This window comes from Zootoca vivipara, chromosome 11, assembly GCF_963506605.1.
Source record: "Zootoca vivipara chromosome 11, rZooViv1.1, whole genome shotgun sequence".
NCBI lineage: Eukaryota > Metazoa > Chordata > Lepidosauria > Squamata > Lacertidae > Zootoca > Zootoca vivipara.
In genome coordinates, this window is record NC_083286.1 from 21,619,709 (window position 1) to 21,641,161 (window position 21,453).

The following is a 21,453-nucleotide window of genomic DNA, read 5'->3' on the forward strand; positions in this document are numbered from 1 at the left end:
GGTTAAAAGCAAAATCAGCAGAAACTGGTTGAGAAACTTACACATAGAGACCAAGACTTAAACAAATGCTTGGTTTAATGGAGAAAGTAAATTTAACAAAAATTAAATCAGGCTTATACAAAATACCCACACAACCAAACCACCCACCAAGAGCACACTGGGAAAACGCCCAGCACAGAGGCAACACACAACACCCCTGATATACCCTGCATCATCAGCTTCACAGCAACACCTGTAGAGCTGCTCCACAGCTGCAGAGCCCCAGTCATTAAATCTTTCCTGACTCTTAAAGGTACAGTGAAACAATAATGACACTTTTACACAATCATTCAACAGGGGGAATACCACAGAAACATTGTTTTGTACAGGGTTTCCAGCTTTAAATTTAAGAAATATTGGCCACCTAAGTCCATGGGGAGAATCAGAGGAAGCCAAAAATGGTGCTTGGCAGGTCAAGGGTATGAGGTAAAATATCATTGCCTGGGCTTTCTCTGATATTTACTGGGGGTTTTTAAGATATTGATTCTAGTTACTTCCCAGAACATTGTTTTACTACTAATAATGGATAGTTTGGCAATGCTGTTTCAGCAGTTCATTAGACAACAGAGACACATGTGAGTGACTCATATGGGACACAGAAGAAGAAATACACTAACTTGTCAGAGGCTATAAAAACACACACACCCCACATAAAAAAAGAACACGTCTAGATCATTTATCAGTGTCCTCACCTTCGATTGTCAGCTCATGCTTTTCAAAGTGCTAAATTATCTAACTTATTGATGCCCAAAAATATCTCAACAATGCAAGAAGTTTGTGCTATTACTCACCCCCCCCCCTCAGTTTTAATGAAATGAGAAGGCAAAAATAACTTCTCTGTATGTTCAGAAAGGGTTCTCCCAATGTAACCCCCCCCAAAAAGCCAAAACTTATTTCTTTCTGCTCATTTGAAGACCTGATAATTATCACTTTGCCTTTTAACCGCCTACTCTCAGAATAAATTTTCATGGAAAAGCAGACAACTCAGTGGGTCGCATCCAGTGGTGGCTTTGCCTTACACAAGTGAGGGCATTTGATTTTTGCCAATCTGCCATGCCCACTTAAGTCCCCCAATCACCCTGGAAACTGGTTCTGAGAACTAGTGGGACACCCACACAAAGAATAAACACATAATGTGATACCTCCTGGTGCACGTATGGAAGCAAGAACACACATAACCACTTTTGCAGCAACTGCACAGATTGACTGTGAGTTTCCAGGTCCCATTCTGAACTTTCTGCACTACCTGGCATGAACTAGCAGGGCTTGGGATGTGGTGATGAATCCTCTGTGCTGCTCCCTCCCCCGTTTAGGTTTGCTCTGTAAGGCTGTAAACCTATTTGCACTACACACACACACACACACACACACACACACACACAATGTGTAATATCACATAATGGGATATGGCTCAGAGGCCTGCAGTAGGTAAAAGGGAAAGCATGATGTCGCAACATGCATGAAAGGAAACGTTTCCACTAAGGCAAAAATTCACATTTGGATTCAATGCAGCATTTTAGATTGCTAAACCACTTAGGACTCAGCTACATTAGTAAATGAAAACCATTTTATATGCGTTATAACACTATGACACCAGATGGCACTGTGGAAAGCATGAAGTGGGTAAACTTGCCTTTAAACGCAAACTGAATTGATTTTCTACCCACCTGCCCCCCATTCCTACCTGCAAATAAGGTCCATTGAACTCAATGGCTCTTCCTTCTAAGTAGACATGCATAGGGTTGTACTGTAAATGGCCTTTCCTCTTGTAGAATGTTTATGGGCCTTTCAAGATGTTGTGCACAATAAGAGGGAAAAACAAAGCATTGAGTCTCATTGATTTCAATGGTAGAATTATGTGCATGTTTAAGATACCCTGTATTGAAATAAAGTAAATTAAAAACCTGGCTGAGGCTGCTAGTGTCAGGAGTGTGGGCAGGAGTCAGGCTCTGGGGCCTGTAGTGCTTTGCAGGACTGGGGCCTGCCTCAGCTTGTGCTGGAGAAGCTAGGAGTGGCCACTCAGGTGAGGCCACTTGATAACTCACTGCACCTGGTGGCAAGAGCTGGGAGGGATAAAAGCTCAGCATTTCCCTTCAGCTCTTTGCCACAGCGACGCTATCCCTGCCTGGTTGCCTCTGGCCTTTTGCTCCTTGGACCCTTGCCTTGCTGACGCCTTGCTCCATGGACCCTTGCCTTACCGACGCCTTGTTCCTTGGACCCTCGCCTTGCTGACGCCTTGATCCTCGACCCTTGGACCTTCGTTTTCGCCTCTGCCTTGCTCCTTGACCCTGTGACTGCCTGCTGCTGGACCCTCAGCCCTGCACCTGTTCCTACACCACCATCTTGCCTCTGGTCCTGACGTCCTCAGCCAGGGCTTCAACCGCCCGCTGACCGGACCATGACAGTTAGAAGTTGTGGTCCAAAACATCTGGAAGGCAGACTAAGGTGGGTGAAGACTGCTATAGTGCATCCTTGGAAATCACCTTCCATATTGAATGGCAGGTTTGACCCTTAAGCATGTGTGCTCATAATAAAGAAATGTAGTGCCTCAGCATGCTATAAAAGATTCCCCCACACACATCTTCATCTGAAAGTAACAAACTAAAAATCTACTTTTACTGCAATAAAAAAATACACTGATCCTGTTTCAACAGAGTGTGCAACAGCTGGAGATGCATGTGTACAGCCCATTCAGAAAATTGGCAATCATGCTGATTAGTTGCTCTTGGGGAGGGAGATGAACAGCTGGTCAATGTTAACACATATTTTCTAAGACGCATGATATATGCATATAGCCCCATTAGCTGAATCAGTGAGCTCTCTTCTGTATGTATTGCTTCTCAATCAGCAGGTGAAGGGGGGGGGCAGGACACACATATGGAAACCTGCTCCCTACAGGTGTACTCCCAAGCAGGATCAGAGATTTTTAACTTCAACTTGCCTTCATCCCTGTTTGCTACCCTTTCCGAGAACTACTGGCGAGGAACAAAGTCCAAGCTCTACCTGTTTCGCTGAATAGTTGCATTCTCCAGCATGCCAGAAATAAACAGTAAATTGCAAGAACTCGGGCCAGGAGGAAGATGAATTTCAAGTAAGCCTTCAAAAGGTTTTAGTTATGTAATGATAAGATGAATTCAAATGGGAATCAATTCCAGTATGATAGTGAGGCAAATAAAAATAAATCCCAGTGGAAAAAATCCCAGGACAAGGCCCTGTTTCGCCAATTCATACTTGCAAACATACTTGGTACACTCTGACCATTAAAACATTGCTGATGAAGAATTGGCAAAACAGGGCCTTGTCCTGGGATTTTTTCACTGGAATTTATTTTCATTTCCCTCACTATCATACTGGAATTGATTCCCATTGGAATTCATCTTATCATTACATAACTAAAACCTTTTGAAGGCTTACTTGAAATTCATCTTCCTCCTGGCCCGAGTTCTTGCAATTCACGGTGCGTTTTTGGACTTCACCAAGAACTCAAATTTCTACAGTTCTCCAGCATGCCATCATTTGTGTTGCATTTGCTGCACTTTTCTGTGCTAGAAGCTGATTTAGCATTATGTTTACGCATACACTTTATTTCGTGCTTCTCTCAGGCTGATTAGCGAAAATTGAATTTTATGCTAAGCAGACCAGTCAATTATTGCCCAGTTTGAATCTTGTGCCACTTCAAAACTGTCTTCAGCTCCTGGTCTTTCTTAGTGATGATGACACAAACATTTCAAACGGCAGTCTTTTGCTACGACAGGGTTGGCTGCCATTTGGAAACAAAACTGGAAATGCTTTCAGGAACCAGCAGTGCCCATCCTAAAATACTGGGCTCTACTATTGCCCGTTGGGAAGAATTATCATTCCAAATATCAGTTGCCCATTGCCTTCACTGAACTATATTACTGCATAATGTGAAGCATTCGGCACTTCACTGAATAAATATTTCTTCTACTCTCCTATTTTAAATAGCTTACATTATTTCATTTTTCTAACATCGTATAATAGCTAGATGATTGTCTAAAGCAGAGGCTGATGCACAAATTAAACTTCCCTCAAAGCAATGCTTTTAAAATTACAGGTATCTTGGGTTTTTTCTCTTTTGCGGAATGAAACTGTTGAAAAGTTTGTAAAATATTTAAAACAAAATGGTATCTCTTTATTTCACTAAGAAATCTGACAGCGTGTGGATGGCTTTCCCCAGTGCCTGCCACCAGCATTGATGCACTTCCAGTTTCTTGTTGCCAAGATATCTTTAGATAGTTACAAAGTGATGTGACTTTGAAAATGAATCCAGTGTGCTAGTTTTGCACTTACTTCAGAATTTTTAGCAAATGTCAGCTAGCCAGCCTTGTAAGATATCATATCCTGACTTGTCTAGCCGTCACAAAGGAATTGTGCTTGGCAATGGTGCTTTCTCCTGCTTCCGACACTGCCTACACAGCGAGACGCTGTCTCGGGATCCGGCCATTTAGCACAGATGAACATGAACTTATGTTGCAGTTATATAACCCAAAAAAACCTGGAAACAGTGTTATGTTTTCTGTATACCTCACCGTCATCATAGCAGTTTACAGCGGGGATGGGGAACCTCTGTCAGCCCTAGATTGGCATTGCTTATTAGGCATGCAACCACCACCGCCACCGCCACCACCCCAGCCCTTCAGACTGAAATGTCTGCACTCAGGCTTTGTCTCTGGACTTCACTGGTTGCCCTTTCTGCCTTGCTCCTTATTCATGTTTTCCTGCTCAATATTCTTGATTAGCAACTGTGCCAGTACGGGCCTTGAAAACAGAGCCTTTTATTTTTATTCTTAATCCAGTTTATAGCTCCACTCTTAAGACACAACATGTCATTTCTCTGCACCCTTCACAACTCCTTCCTGCCCCAGTTTTATTAATTTCTTTGTGTGTGGGGGGGGGGGGAGTCAGCTGCAGACTAAGCCAAGATAACTCCATTCGAGGACCATTCGGAAGGAGAGTGTTTAAGGCAGGGTGGTCCAAAATCGTGCACTCTTCTTCTTTGCAGGCTGTGTTTATTTACAGACTTTGGAAGAATCTCTACTAGTTTTGAATATTCTGAATTATTATTATTATTATTATTATTATTATTATTATTACCCCGCCTTTTATCCTGACAGGAACTCTACTACTACTTACTTATCAAACCTTTATTAGGCATTTTACAAATAAAACCATAAAAGAGAGAATCACATACAAGAGCCTTGAAATATATATAAAAAAGGCAGCAGTTGGCTACATAGACTGATTGTATGTGTATATATATACCGGTATATATATATATAGTAGAATCTGGGGTTTTCCCTGTTAACCTGCTCCTTGGAGGACTGCTACCAAAAACTCGGCCGTTACCCTTTGGTCAGCGTCAGATAGGCAGAATCCCACACTTTCACCTTACTGGGGTTCCAGACCACCCAAAAGAGGGGACAGCACATGTTGACGGAGCGTACTGTACAATGGACAATGAAAGAGAATATGCTCTTCAGACATTCATAGAACATCTGCAGAATCTCTTGTTTCTAGGAATGTTTTGATATCTTCCCCCTGACAGGAACTCAACACAGGTGCTTTTGTTAACAATGCAGACAACCAGTGGGATGTCTGAGTTAGACAATTCTTCACCAGTTGACCGATGTCCGCCTTGAGGTTGGTTGTTGACATTCGCAGGCAGCTCTCAAGTGAATTATCTACTAGGTTATTTTGAGTTTGGGACTTTATGAAGTTCATGTTTGAAAATGATTGTTCATAGTTCACCCACCTAACCTCTCTGGCACCAAAGTTCCCTTCTCTCCCCCGCCAATTGGTACACCCCAAAGCTCAAACTTCTCTGCATTGCAAAAGAAAGAAAGCAAAGTCTCTCTCTCTCTCTCTGGACCGCCCTGGCCCAGGTGATATGAAAGCCATATGAAAGAACCCATGTAATGTGCTCTCTGCAGACAATCACCCATAGGAACCTGCATTAGGAAATTCTCAAAGTTCACAGATATAAGCAAATAAGAAAAACAGGGCCTCCTTGGTTAAATAATGTTTAGCACAGAAAAATGGACCTAATTACTATGAAACAAAATTTAAGAAATCCTTCCAGTAGCACCTTAGAGACCAACCAAGTTTGTCATTGGTATGAGCTTTCGTGTGCGTGCACACTTCTTTTTTGTGTGCATGCACACTTCTTTCGTGCATGCACATGAAAGCTCATACCAATGACAAACTTAGTTGGTCTCTAAGGTGCTACTGGTAGGGATTTTTTTATTTTGTTTCGACTACGGCAGACCAACACAGCTACCTACCTGTAACTAATTACTATGAGTCTATCTTACCTCTAGGATCACGCAGCACTGCCATCAGAAGGGAAAACGCAAGAATGGGAAAGTGTTCAAAGTGGTCTGATTTTTACAACTCATTATAATGATGCAAATCTTGATGATTGGTTATTTTATCCTCCACTTCCTTTTCCTATAAAATGCCCATCTGTTTCTTGTACAGTAATACCTCGGGTTACGAACGCGATCCGTTTCGGATCACAGTTCATAACCCGAACAGTTCGTAAACCGAACGCGATGGGCAGCGCCATTTTGCGCATGCGCAAAGCGCGATTTTTTGCGCTTTGCGTATGCGCAGACCGTGTGTGTGTGCGCGCGCCGCTTCTGCGCACGCACGACGAAAACACTTCCGGGTTTGCGCAGTTCGTAACCCGAACTGTTTGCAAACCGAGGTGTTCGTAACCCGAGGTACGACTGAATACTTTTGCCTCACCTGCAGATCTGATCACATCCATTCACTGGCAATTTGCCCACATTCACCTTCTGAAACTCTCACTGTTCATTACTCACTTCTGCTCTGTTGACCTTCTATAAATGATAAACCTGTTTGACATACTGATGTGACCAGCATGTTCATGATACATGCTGTTTACTTTTTGTCATGGTATTTGAGCCTATGAGGTATGAAACTTTGAAGCTATGATCCACATTCATGGTATAAAATGTCATCTTTGAAAGAATATGCCTGTGTGTTATGTATGTTTGGCATTTTTATCTCAGCTTTTATCCAAGGAACTCAAGACAGCATACATGGTTCCTCTCACACCCTATTCTATACCCACAACAACTCTGTGAGATAGGTTAGGCTGAGAGAGAAAGACTGTCCCCAGGTCACTCAGCATCATGGCAGAGCTGGGATTTTAACCCAGGTCTCAGAGATGCTTAGGAAACAGGAATAAGCATCCCTTCCTGTTTCCTCTGTAAGACCTTCTAACAACGGCATCAAACCAGAGAGAGAATGGGTCGTTTTGCATACTTAAAAGGAGGCTTTGCTTTTGCTTCCCAGGGTAAAACTGGAGCATTCAGAGCATAAATACTGCTGAGTGAGTGCTTCTATGCTGCTGAGTCTGTCCAGCGGCTGTGGGGGATGGTAGATGCATGTACATGGTTCTGCTGTGTATATGTCTGCCTGCGTATATCTGTGCATGCAGGAGCATGGGGTGGCTGCAATCATTTTTTGGCAACACACGCTGCTGGCATGCAGCCCCTGGTAGCTCACTGGTAGAGTATGAGACTCTGAATCTCAGGGTCGTGGGTTCGAGCCCTACTTTGGGCAAAAGATTGATGCATTGCAGACTAGATGACCCTCGTGGTCCCTTTCAGCTCTATGGTGCTATTATTTCTATGATTGGACAATGGCGAATGCAGCCCCCAGGCCCTCTGCCCTGCAAGGCTAGTCACTCCTGATAAATATTGGTACATAAAACATGGTTTAGTGTTACATCTGAACCCAGCAGAGTGCCTTAACTATAGTTTAACTTTGAAAGCCATGATTTGTTGTTGGCTCAGTGACCTTAACTATGGCCAAGGGTTATGTGTAAACATGAGCACCTCCCTAACTATATAGTTTAAGTGACCCTTGTAATGTCACCCTTCCCAAATTGTCCACCAAGAAACAGACACCAAACAAGAGTGGCTGAAAAATGAATCCACTCTTTGTGCTCAGTTCCTCTCACTGGCACTTTTCTTGTAGTTGACATTGCTGCTAACTTTGCCTGGTAACAGGACTCTTTCCCCTTCTATTCAAAGCTGCAGCTCAAGCTGGATTTGAAAACTTAAAGGAAACACTGATGAATTTTTGCTTTGCAAATGTTTCCACTGTTGGGCACTGGAGTGATTCTGGTTAGTGGGTGGAATGATTTCTGGGAATGTGCCTCCTTTAAATTTGGGCAGGTTTTGAAGGAAAAACTCATTATGCATGAGCTTGAAATGAGGTTTTGTTCCTGACAGTCATTACAATTAACATATGAAACTACTTAAGTGTGCATTAGTCAAATCAGTCTTTCAGTACCCACCTAGCAGGAGAAGAACATAGAGAGGGGTCCAATGTAAGGAATGCTTACTTAAACCAATTGCCAGTTGGGGAAAGAAAAATAAAAGGCATGGTTGCAGAGGAAAGGAGTGCACTTTAAGAAACAACAAGTTGCAAAGTAGTGTGGGTGTTTCTTTCCTGGCAGAATGGAAAGAGGGAGCAGTTGTTTGATGACAGCTCTCACTCTCACAGCCGACCAGTGGAAAGGGAAATGGTGGCATGGTGAGGCGATGCCAGCAACTAGGTGCTGCAAACACTTAAGTGATGTCAGCAGGAGGGGCAGAAGAGAGTTAGAAGCCAGATGGGATGAAAGGGTGAAACAAACCAGAATTACTTTGATAATTTGCAGTTCATCCTTTGGTTTAAACAAGGTTCGTTGACTTGCTTAAATAAACCATGGTTTAAGAACGGTTTAATGTGATGGTGATGATGATGATGATAATAATAATAATATATTTATACCCCGCCCATCTTGCTGGGTTTCCCCAGCCACTCTCCCCAGCAGCTTCCAACAAAATATTAAAATACAGTAGTCCATCAAACATTAAAAGCTTCCCTAAACAGGGCTGCCTTCAGGTGTCTTCTAAAAGTCTGGTAGTTGTTGTTCTCTTTGACATCTGGTGGGAGAAGGGGCCTGAGGCCTGTTCCTCTTTACACCCTAACAGGGCAGTCCTTGAGAAAGACATGTGCTTTGAAGTCCGCCCTGTGAGCCAGAGGAGAGCAAGATCACAGCAGTTTTCAGGGCAGGACAGTGAGCTGAAGTCCCTCCCCACCACCTTGGGCTTCCTGCCTTCTCATTAACTCTATGCAAAACTGGTCCCCATTCCGTAGTAACTCTTCATTAGAACAACATTCCTGCAAGAGATATGGAATAACTTGTCACACATCGCCTACCTGTCAAACAGTTCTCCTCCTGTGACCAGCTCCAAGACAAGGCTGATTTCTGTGGGGGTTTCAAATATCTCCTTCAGTCTTATCTGAGAAAGGCACAAAATAAGGAATTTTTCAATTTCAGAGAAAGTATGTACAGTATATACTTTGAAGGTCAACAGCAAAGAAGTTACAGTGAAGGATAAATGTCTCATTTATCCCATTAACTTGGTCTTGGGGTTTGTTTGAACTCATTATTGTTTTTAATTACTTCTTAAAACCTCTGCTTTTCATTCTGCCTCAAGGTTCCACAATAAAACATCTGTATCACAAGCAAACAAGCAAACAAAAAATTTTGTTGTAAAAAATACCCAACTTACAATATTTGGATGTGAAAGCCGAAGTAGAACGCCTATTTCTGTTCGGACAATCTTCTTGTCTACCTAGTTAAAGGGGGGGGGGAATGCATAATAAGTTGTTGGTATTCATCTTAGACATTTTTAACTATTACTGTGCAATCCTAAACACATGTCCTAGAAAATGAGTCTTAGTGAAGTCACTGGGACTTACTTGCATGTTAAAGAACATTCAAAGATTTCAGTGACTTTTCATACAAAATTATGATGGAAATTTGATCAGCACCCAATGTTTCAGCTGACAGGAAATTCCACTGGATCAAAAAGTTTTCTATCTGCAGACGGCACAACCTTCTACAACCACCTCTCTCATTCAGCAAGGCTACTTTTTTTAAAATCTTGCATTACTATTCAAACATCCTATATATTTACACAATACTGCATATTAGAAACACATTATTATTCTGAAAGCTGCCTTGTGCCCAATTACCTGCTGAGCACAGTTCCAATGACATCAGTGTGACTGCAAAAACCAATATAAGAAAATATGCCTTCCTTTCTGGAGTTTAATGTCTACATAAAAAGACAGTATGTTGCTAGCACATTTGCAAAGCTAAGCAGGGTTCAGCATGGTTTCAAAGTGGATGGGAGACCGCGTGTTGAGATTCCTACATTGCAGGGGGTTTGGGCTAGATGACCCTCAGTGCCCCAACTCTATAATTCTGTGAAGTGGAAGGCAAGAAGTCTCAGGGGGTGGTGGAAGGAATCTTGCTAATACCAGTGAGGGGAGAAAATGCTCCAGGCATCGAAGTCAACATCACTGAAACCTATATAAGGAAAATAAATCATTAAAAAAATAACAGTAGGTGTGATCAGGGGCATGAAGAGGTCTGAAGTCTGAAACAAAGATGATCAGCTATTTTAGACAGATTTGAGAATATCGCAAGATACTGAGGAGACAACGAGAAATAAGTTTACACTAAGTTGGGGGGGGAATATGTTCAAGAAACAGAAGCAAGGTACATGAAGCAAGGCTTCCCTTTGTTTTATTAGGTTAGTAAGCACTCCCTGCTGGCGAATATCTGTGCCCCCAAGCTACTTCTGTGTGAGGCAGCAGTGACCCTCTAGTGCCAGCATGTCACAGAGGATTCTCTTTTTACAACACTACAAAGTTAATTTTAGAAATGTGCTCAAAGACAGAATTTTATATCACTTGTTGTTTACACATTTGGGAGAAGGGAAAGGTTTCCTCTGCGCTCTGAAAAGACCCAGCAAGCTAGCTGAAACAAGAGGGTAAGGAATAAGTGCCTGGAGGGTAAACAAGAATGGAAGAAAGGAACAAAAATCTTACTGTTTTGTAAGCTCCAGTAGTTTTTCTGACTGCCTCTCCACTTAAGATGAATGTTGCATGTTTCAGCAGAACTCACCACTCAGTTTTATAAAAATAAAACATTAATTACTCAGTCCTTCAGTGCACTCTGCCCACCCAGCAGGTTTTTTTTGTTTTTGTTTGTTTCCAGTTTCCAGTTCATTCAATGCTCAGAAATTCCATTTGCCAGTTTCCATCCTTGATTTGCCAGTATGATATCTACACATGTTCATACCACAGAGTAATAGTTGGCATTTATTATTGTCCTACTTTAACATTTTGAAGTCTCAGGACAGAATTCAACGGCAAGGTTCCATCTGCAAGCATATTTGCTTGTCAGATGGAACATCCCCCTCCCTTTGCATGCTGTTCTGGGGGTTCTCCTGACCCCCTCAGATGCAATTTCAGGGCAGGGGGGGCATGTTGGGGAGGGAGAAATGAGGAAGTTGCATTGCACAAGTGGAAACTCTTGCATAAAGCTTCTGCTGGCAGGGTTCATTAGGTGAATCCCGTCCTTAATGTTTGTTCAAAATTGTTACATAGACTTAATGACCAATAGTTGCAGTAAATGCCATCTACCAAGCAACAGCTGCTGCACACGTTATTTATTTCCATGCAGAATGAATGCTGCGCATTTAGCTGAATGTGTAGCATAAATACTAGGCGAAATGCACTCTTTACCATTACAACAAACAGGCCGCTGTCCAGGTTGAAGGGACAATGTTCTTCTTACTGCTCCTCCCTGCTATATAGTCAGAGTAACAAGGATAGTGACTGATTAGGGATAATTTATTTACATGAATGGAGTTGACCTAAGGCTGCTTTTAAACACAAGGCTTCGAATGTGCGACTCGGTGTGTGTGCAGACATCGAATTCCTGCGTGAATTAGCCTCTCACTTCCCATGGAGCAGGCAGCTCAACATCCATGAAGAGAACAGAAAAATACTGTACTTAGAGAATTTCCTCTGCAAACAGATCTTCTGCTGCATGGGATTACTAAACTGGGCGGGTATATTTTTTGCAAAAATAATAATAATTCCTTCCAGTAGCACCTTAGAGACCAACTACGTTTGTCATAGGTATGAGCTTTCGTGTGCATGCACACTTCTTCAGATATCTGAAAAATCTGAAGAAGAATCTGAAGAAGTGTGCATGCACACGAAAGCTCATACCTATGACAAACTTAGTTGGTTTCTAAGGTGCTACTGGAAGGAACCCCCCCCCCGACTACGTCAGGCCAACACGGCTACCTACCTGTAACTAACTTGTATTTTTGCAGTTCTAGTTTTTCTGAAGCCACCTAATACTTTCTTCCTATTATCTAATAGATATAAATATAGCAATACCTTTTCTTGATACAACTTCTTTAGGGTTGCACAGAGCTCTTCAGCAGGCAACACCTGAAATAACATGTTTGTTTACAGATTACTATAACAGCTTTACGCCCAGTTTAGCCTTGGCCCAATGGATACATTGGAGCTCATGGTACAAAAAATAGTATATCCTTATACAGTGCTATTTTTCTAGAAAAAAAGGTGCCGGAACTCACCATGAACGCCTCCCTTGTTGTGTTATAACAACACAGTTGCCGGAATTCTGGTCTGCCGAGTTCTAGCTGGGGAAAAAACCTCTGTCTTCCCTAGGTCTTGCTAAAAATGTATCCAATCTCTAGACTTTGCTCCGAACACACGTGTGAATTAATGTTTGTGAAACATGCTACCTATGCTTACCCTTAAAATGTTTTAGTAGCTACTACCATGACTGGGATGCAGGTGGCGCTGTGCGTAAAACCACAGGGCTTAGGGCTTGCCGATCAGAAGGTCGGTGATGGGGTAAGCTCCCGTTGCTTGGTCCCAGCTCCTGCCAACCTAGCAGTTCGAAAGCATATCAAAGTGCAAGTAGATAAATAGGTACTGCTACAGCGGGAAGGTAAACGGTGTTTCCGTACGCTGCTCTGGTTCGCCAGAAGCGGCTTAGTCATGCTGGCCACATGACCTGGAAGCTGTATGCCGGCTCCCTTGGCCAATAACGTGAGATGAACGCCGCAACCCCAGAGTCGGCCACGACTGGACCTAATGGTCAGGGATCCCCAGTGGCGGAGCTTCATGTTCCGGCACTGGGGGCGGGGCTGGCCCCCATTCTGGGGGCGGGGCACACGCTCCAGGGCCGTGGCGCGCCTCCCGGGGGCACGCCGCATCTCCCGGAGGGGCGTGGGGTGGGATGCGCCTCCTGGAGGGGCGTGACATGCGTTCCAGGGGCGGGGCGCACGTTTTGGGGACGAGGTGGGCAGCCCGCGATGGCGCCCCTTGGAGCCCGCTGCTCGGGGCAGCCTGCCCCTACTGCCCCTATCTTCCTACGCCACTGGGGGTCCCTTTATCTTTACGTTTACCATGGCTTTAGTGAGCTTTTCGTGTCATGACAACAACTCTGGTAAATGTTTATGAGGATACTCACTGGTATCTTGCACTGCAGTGTTTCTGTGTCTCAACATTGAAGGCCACATTTATTTGATACTTATTTGTTATATAATTTATAAGTGATAAAGTATGCATCATCATTAACAGTCCATATGTTTAGGATAAAACCTTGCGGGGGGCGGGCAAATCAATAATCTGGATAAAGTAATAGGGACCCAGGTGGCGCTGTGGTTAAACCACTGAGCCTAGGGCTTGCTGATCAGAAGGTCGGCGGTTCGAATCCCTGTGACGGGGTGAGCTCCTGTTGCTTGGTCCCAGCTCCTGCTTTTTTTTGCATATTAACCAATTTGCCCAACTTTTAAAGATGAGGGGGCTAGAACTATGCATATTAACTCCAGACAGACAGATAGTTGCAACATGGTCGCATAGCTCCATTGCACTATGTTTACGCTTTCAACAGTGATGTCAAAATATTTTACTCCATAGCAAACAGCTACATCTGAGGCTGAAAATGAGGAAAATGAGGTCTCAAATAGGAATATCTGCACTGTGCTAAATTTTCAGCTTGCAACTCTAGTATTTCAAGCCCCTTCGGCGAGAACACAATAAAACAATATTAAAGTTGTTGTTTAGTCATTTAGTCTTGTCCGACTCTTCGTGACCCCATGGACCAGAGCACTCCAGGCACTCCTGTCTTCCACTGCCTCCCGCAGTTTGGTCAGACTCATGTTCGTAGCTTCGAGAACACTGTCCAACCATCTCGTCTTCTGTCGTCCCCTTCTCCTTGTGCCCTCAATCTTTCTCAACATCAAGGTCAACACCTTGACATTGGGAATCTTAAAGTAGGACTCCTTAAATTTATTGTCAGAACATTTTAATATCTGGAGGAGCTACTGTTGAAAATACAGTGGTACCTCTACTTACGAATTTAATGTGTTCCGAACGCACATTCGTAAGTCGGAAAAATTTGTAATTCGAATCCTATAGGAATGCATTGGGAGAAAAAATTCGTAAGTAGAAGCAACCCTATCTAAAAATTCGTAAGTAGAAAAAATCCTATCTAAACCGCATCCAAGATGGCGGACGGAGCTCCATTCGTAAGTAGAAACATTCGTAAGTAGAGTTATTTGTAAGTAGAGGTACCACTGTAACTCTAAACTCCATGAAAGATGGTGTGTAAGTAGTGCTTGAACCTCCCCTGGTAAGATAAGAGGAACAGAAAGAACAATCCTCTTATTTGGTGGAATAAGCGGCCTATAGTGATACAGTTGGTACAGACATGCTATTCCACATACCGAAGAGCTCTTTCCATTTGCAGAAGTGACTTGGATCTCCATTGATACAAATCTCATCCCCTCTACTTACCCACTGAAGCCTGGAGAGGTTTTCACAGTCAATATGGCTAGATCATAAAACTGTTGTTGTAAAGGAAATGCATCTAGCTTGGCCGATCCCCCCGCCCCAAATTCTCTCCCCCCACCCCACCATTCTGCTTACTAATTTGAAACTCCATAACTTACATGTATTTCGGCCTCAAATATGATGCTCAAATAATAGCAACTCTTTTGAGAGAGTTGCAGGTGCTTATGTAATAACCACCCTAAATGAATCTCCTGACTGTACTTCTTTTGAATTTTTCAATCCTAATGCTATTTTTATAATACCATGAAATGTTCATCACTCAGAGAACATGGCACAATGCAGAGTTCTCAAAGTACGGCATGCTAGCAAAGTTGAAGCAGCACCTGCCATTAACCTACTTACAGTAGAAATTAGCAATTCTCTAGCAACACACATAAACAGTTTTACTCTTGTTTTAAACCTCTCTTTCCTCCCCCCTGCCGCCCATCCCTCTCCTGAGGGCTACATTGAGGGTTGGTCACCCCCCTGAGTCAGAACTATTGCTCAGGTACAACTGCAGCACGAAACAAAAGGTAAGGTTGCTTCCTTCACAAAAACAAGAACTGTTGTATTCTTTCTGGCATGTAGTCTTGGGGTGATAATCTCTTTCTTCTTCCCCCACCCTCATGCCTCTGCAGAAGATGCTGATTTCCACAAAATGCTGAGTTCAAATCAGGAAGTCATACAAGATATATGGGTTAGTTTGCAGAACCTCTTGTTTTTTACGTCCATTCCATGGTTTCCTACTGCTTTGTTCTCATCAGGAATTCATGCACTTGGTGTTTTCTAAGTATACATTTTCTACTAACCATTTTACAATATGCAGATAGAATAGTAATATACAAAAAGATAAGTAAATGCATAGCGTGTCCTCGGGAATAATTTCCTCTGAAGGCTGCTGGTGTGCACATCATGAATTTAAATCAAACGAAGCTGGAAAGTCCTCATGGGTCAGACTGTGCAATTAAAGCCTAAACACATTTGCAATGGATCCTCTGAAGAAAACCTCTGTAAGAAAAATTTGAGAATTGGGGGGGGGGTGAAACTTACAGTTTTCTGCAAGATTTTGACAGCAAATGGCTTTTGTGTTCCCTTCTGCCTGCATCTGTAGACAACAGATGTTGCACCCCTGAATAAAACAAAATATAAAGTTATGTTCAAATATGTAGAATATATTCTATTCTATTCTATAAAATAAAATAAAAATAAAAAATCCTTCCAGTAGCACCTTAGAGACCAACTACTGGAAGGATTATTATTTTTTGACTGCGTCAGACCAACATGGCTACCTACCTGTAACTATTCTATAAAATGTTATTTCTCTGAAAACTGAGCTTGCTTTAAAATTTGAAATTTAATTCTTGGAAATTAAAATAAGTTATGATTTTTCACTGTACGGTTTTGATTTTCAGTTTTGATCAAGTACTTGCTTGGAATTTATTTTGGCTATATTCCGACCTCAGCAATGTAACACCTACACAAAGTAATTCTGTTCATTATTCCAATTCCATTGCCCAGAGATATTTAACTACAGGACTGTACTAAGGAATCGTGAAAAGTAAACAAATAAATAAAATCCAATAGTAGCGACATTGTAACACTCCTGCAGAACAGAAAACTGTTTCATTTGTAGCTCTTTCTATTCCACAGGAGAGTTGTTATTTCACTGCTGGAATGACTTTGGCACATTGGAAAATGCAATCTTCAGCTGTCAGTCTTGAAAATTTCTTCGCTCTTTTCAGTATTCAACTTTTCAAGCCAATGACGACAGAATTAGGTGGTGTGTTTTCTTATATGGAATATTTATACTGCAGTTCTAGAAGTGCTGTTTGAACTCTTTGAACATTAATTTAAAAAAACAACAACAACAGATGCATCCACCATTTGCCTAATGCAAAATGTGTTACTCTGAAAAATATTTTAGCAAGACCTTCCAGTTGCCATTTGTGTGTTCACACAAACTTCTTATCTACATGTGTAAGAAGTGAGGGAAAGTGATGTGTGAATTGCATCTATCCTGAACATATCTTCACTGAATGAAGAGCATCCATTTCTAATTAACACATTTGTAGTATATATTATAGAGAAGGAAGGGTAGTTAAAATAATAGAAAATGCAATGAATGTCAAGTCGACCTGACCCAGCAGCATCCTCAGAACATTTTAAAGGAAGTTATGGCACAAGGCACAAAACGAGAAAGAAAAAAAAGATATCTGAGTAACGGTCCTTTCATTAAAGGTGAAGGAGCCAATAATTCTGGGGCTGCTCAAGAAACTGTCAGAATTGCAGTTGAGAAGAATCCTGTTATTATGGCTGAACTTTCTTCCATTCCCATCAGCAACTCTTCCTCCTTCTGGGCATTGCTTGACAGACAAAATTCTTGCCTCAAATGTTTCCATAAGTGTCTCATTTTTCACCTATTTCAGGTTCTCTGAGAAGGGTGAACAGGGAGTGGAGGTGGTGCCAGATTTAAAAGGGGAATGGATTTGGGAACTATGGTACATGCTAGGTCTACATCATGGGTAGGCAAACTAAGGCCCCGGGGCCGGATCTGGCCCAATTGCCTTCTCAATCCGGCCCACAGATGGTCTGGGAATCAGCGTGTTTTTACATGAGTAGAATGTGTCCTTTTATTTAAAATGCATCTCTGGGTTATTTGCGGGGCCTGCCTGGTGTTTTTACATGAGTAGAATGTGTGCTTTTATAATAATAATAATAATAATAATAATAATAATAATAATAATAATAATAATAATTAATAATAATTTATTATTTGTACCCCGCCCATCTGGATGGGCTTCCCCTGCCACTCTCTGGGCATAAAATGTATCTCTGGGTTATTTGTGGGGCATAGGAATTCGTTCATTTATTTTTTCTTCAAAATATAGTCCGGCCCCCCACAAGGTCTGAGGGACAGAGGACTGGCCCCTGCTGAAAAAGTCTGCTGACCCCTGGTCTGCGTGAACCATTTGAAAAACAGTACACAGCCACATGGTGCCAGCAATGCATGCATGCGTAATGCTGAATAAAGTGCCAACTTGGCTGCCCATCATTTCCCTCTCTCCATCCTTCAGTCAGGCTGTATACATTTTTATTTTTAAAAGCACCACATGATGCATTTCTGTGCTCATTCATTATTAATATTTTATACACTTTTTTTAAAATTTAAGTGCAAGACTGCTCCAAAGTTTGAGGAACCAGAGAAGTTTTTCTTCTTGGTATGAAGCCAGCCAATGAGCACCATGCATAGCTGGTTTCTGCAGAAAATTTGCTGAACCTCTTTTGTTTGAGTTCAACAACGGAAGGGAAATGTGGATCAAATGTAGTAAAGGGGTTTCCAGAGTTGCTCCACTGTTCCAAAATGTCGCATTTGTCTTTGCTCTACTGTATGTTTCACAAACCAGCTGCAGCACATTCAGAAGGAAAGGAAACGTTTTGCTTAATAAAGCTAAATTGCACTATGTATCTTTAAAAAAAGAATCAGATCAACCCTGTACAGTACTGCATTTCAAATACAATAATCACCACCACAAATCCAATCCTGCCTAAATTTGAACTGGATAAATTATTCAAGTCTTAAACAGGTTTGTGTGAGTATATTTTCAAAATCCAATTTCTATTTTATCTAATCGGAGAATTGCTACCCAAATCAAAATAAAAGGATGTAAAAGGATGAAATGAACATGGGTAAATGCTTTGCATGAAATGGTCCTGAGAAGGTACTGGATCCAATACTATAAAGGCTAACTTTTTCTACATGCATAAGAGATTAGGTATGTAATTTTGTAGGACCATGCAAAATTGGTAGTCTGCACTCCACAGTAGTCAAAATTCCATATAGAACATTCAGAGAATGTTGTAGTCTCAGAAACCTTGTGTGTGCACGTGCAACTCCCCCCCCCTCCATTTATTTAATGTCCCTGTGGGGAAGGCAGCATGGCCTCTCACCACCTAAGAATACATGGCGAGTTGGAAAATCTGGCTTTGGGCAAGTTATTTCTAGTTGTTGTTTCAGAATTTGATTCTGTTCCTTTCCCCTTTTTGATCCAGCCCCTTCCCTGCCTTTAATTATTATACATTCCATTTCCCCTATTTCTTCTCAGGACAAAGTGGATGATTTATTTTATCATTTAATATTACATCCATAGCTCACATTTCCTCTAAGGTGGCATAGTTTCAGTGCTTTTTTTCTGGGCGTACTCAAGGGTTCACAATACTGACAGCTTTTTTCAGATGTTAAAAGTGTGGCACTTACTGTAATAACTTCATGGTGAGTTCTGGCACCTTTTTTCTTTTTTTAAAAAGAGCACTGCATAGTTCTCCCCCTTCTGTTTGATCCCAACAACAAAGCTCTGAGGTAGGTTAGTAGCCCAAGGTCACCAAATAAGAATCATGACTGTGGGGGGATTTGAACCCCAATCTCCTACCGGTAGGTCCTAGCCCAACACACTGGCCGCTATACCACATCAGCTCAATGGCATGAGAGATCCAGGAAAATTATCTCCTGCTTATTTGTTTCATTGATAGCAGCTGTGGAGGAACAGGCCCAACCAAATACATTTGGCTGACTGAAGCAAAGGACAAGATACTGTCTCCCCCACAGGGATGTCAGAGAATAAAGAACATGAATGCAGGAGGGAAGGAGGGAGGAGTTAACCTTTCCCACATGCCATTTTGCTGATTGAAATCACACACTCTGCTAACATTTGCAAACCCCTGCAAATATAACTTTGCTAGAGTTTTTTTCTGCTTTCATTTTGCCAAGAAAGAACATCAGTGCACTTCTAGATTTTGGATCTATGTCTTTTAGCTCCCAAATGGATTTTTGTTTGTTGACTTGTTTTACTTTTGGGTCTGACAAGTGAACCTATCATCAACACTGGTTTATTGTGCACTACTTTTCCATCATAAGCCATGCCCAAAGGAGCTCACCACAATTAAAAGTCTACTCTAATCTGTGTAGGCTCACAAACAATAAGGGGGAAATGCTCTGAATTGTCTGCACATAAAAGAAACCATGGCTGGAAAGCAGAACATACAAAATTGTTGAGCAAAACAATCGCTTCCCACTTTTCCTGTCTATCTCCTTGCAATTAGGACAGCGTGATCTCTAAAACATGTCTGAAAATATAACCAAATTGGCATAGTTCATTTTTTCCCTTTACTTCTGCAGAATCAAATACTTCACCAAGCCAGCTATTTCAGCATTAGCCTAATGATAGCAAATTTATTGCCAGGCTCTAAAGAGTGTCCAGGCTTTTCCTAGCCGGGTGGAAAGTTTGTTTATTTTTCTGCCTTGAATAGCTTCCTACCCTACTTGCAGCCACTGTGCCACATTGTGAACTGCTTTTGAAATGCTGTTTCAGTATTTGTTTGCCATACAGCATAGGTAGTCCCTTGCCAGGACAGCCTCTTCCTCTGCTTCTGACATGTCCTGCACTCGCCCCTCTGCCTCAGACTGCTCTGACCTGTCTTCTTTCCCCCTTCCTGACTCTTGCCTCACGCGGACACCAAACCCCATAAATCATTGGTCTGCTCTCCTGTGTCAGCAGCCCCCAACCCCCTGCCTCCACAACTCACTCATAAGCGCCCCACCAGTCCCTGACAATCATCCCTCAAAATTTGCAGTTCTCCAAATTTTGCAATGCAGTTCTCCAGCCAAGAAATAGGTTAATACTTATAATAATAACAATAATGCACAGACTAGGGTAAAGTGTGCATAAAATGATGTTTTACTGAAAACATACAAAAATGTTATTTTTGTTTTTTGCAAAATTGTTTTTGCAATTGTTTCGCAAAAATGTGTAGTATATTAGGTAAATTTGCATGCATTAGGAAAAATTCACATGGAAATGCTGACAAATGCACTTATTTCTACATATGCACATATGTATTGCCAAGAAGCCCACCACAGTGGTACCTCGGGTTACAAACCGTCCTACTTACGAACGCTTCAGGTTAGGAACTCCGCAAACCTGGAAGTAGGTGATCCAGGTTGCAAACTTTGCCCCGGGATACGAACGTAATCCGCTTCCGGGGCCGTGGGAGGCCTAGGTAGGGAATGCGCACCTCAGGTTAAGAACGGACTTCTGGAACGTATTAAGTTCGTAACCCAAGGTACCACTGTACTGCAAATGAGGAAAGCAGCCACTTGCTGTTTGAAAAACTGAGGCAATGCAGTGGGGGGGTGAGAAAAGGGGCATATTATCTATATCCCTTCCTCACTTTGTGACCCTCTCTCACTGTGGCACATTCTGATCCAGTTGGGCCTTTCAATTCCTTGTGGCAAGGGAGTCTATATGACAATCATTGTGCATGAGTGTGTGGTGCTGCATATAAAATGAGAGCCAGCTGCTTAGCAATTCACATGGGTCAATATTGATATAGATGTATATACATGGCTGTGAATTTATAATCACAAGGAAAAAGAAAAGCTGTTCCTGTTGGGTGGCTTGCTTCCTTTTACTCTCCCCCTCCCCACTTTTCTGCAGAATCTTTAACATATTAAAAAAAACTAGATATAGAACAATAGTACCTAATTAATAATATTTAATTTTAAAAAAAATCACATGGTGGAATAGCAAAGGTACAGGTCAGACAGATGTGGTCGTTTATAAAAATGAACAGAGGACA

General features: G+C 42.0%; 1 protein-coding gene and 1 non-coding gene across 2 annotated transcripts in view; one reads left to right on the forward strand and one right to left on the reverse strand.

Annotated features, from left to right (window-relative positions):
• The window catches only part of CAMK4 (calcium/calmodulin dependent protein kinase IV), a 90,901-nt gene that overhangs the window by 39,756 nt on the left and 29,692 nt on the right, over positions 1–21,453 (reverse strand). The window contains exons 2-4 of the mRNA XM_035100264.2: positions 15,871–15,949; positions 9,657–9,719; positions 9,301–9,383 (exon numbers count right to left, since the gene is read on the reverse strand). Coding sequence (XP_034956155.1) covers positions 9,301–9,383; positions 9,657–9,719; positions 15,871–15,949 — 225 coding nt within the window. The remainder of the gene's footprint in view (positions 1–9,300; positions 9,384–9,656; positions 9,720–15,870; positions 15,950–21,453) is intronic.
• TRNAQ-CUG (transfer RNA glutamine (anticodon CUG)) lies at positions 7,578–7,650 on the forward strand. Its single transcript has one exon. It is a non-coding gene; the product is annotated as a tRNA-Gln (tRNA).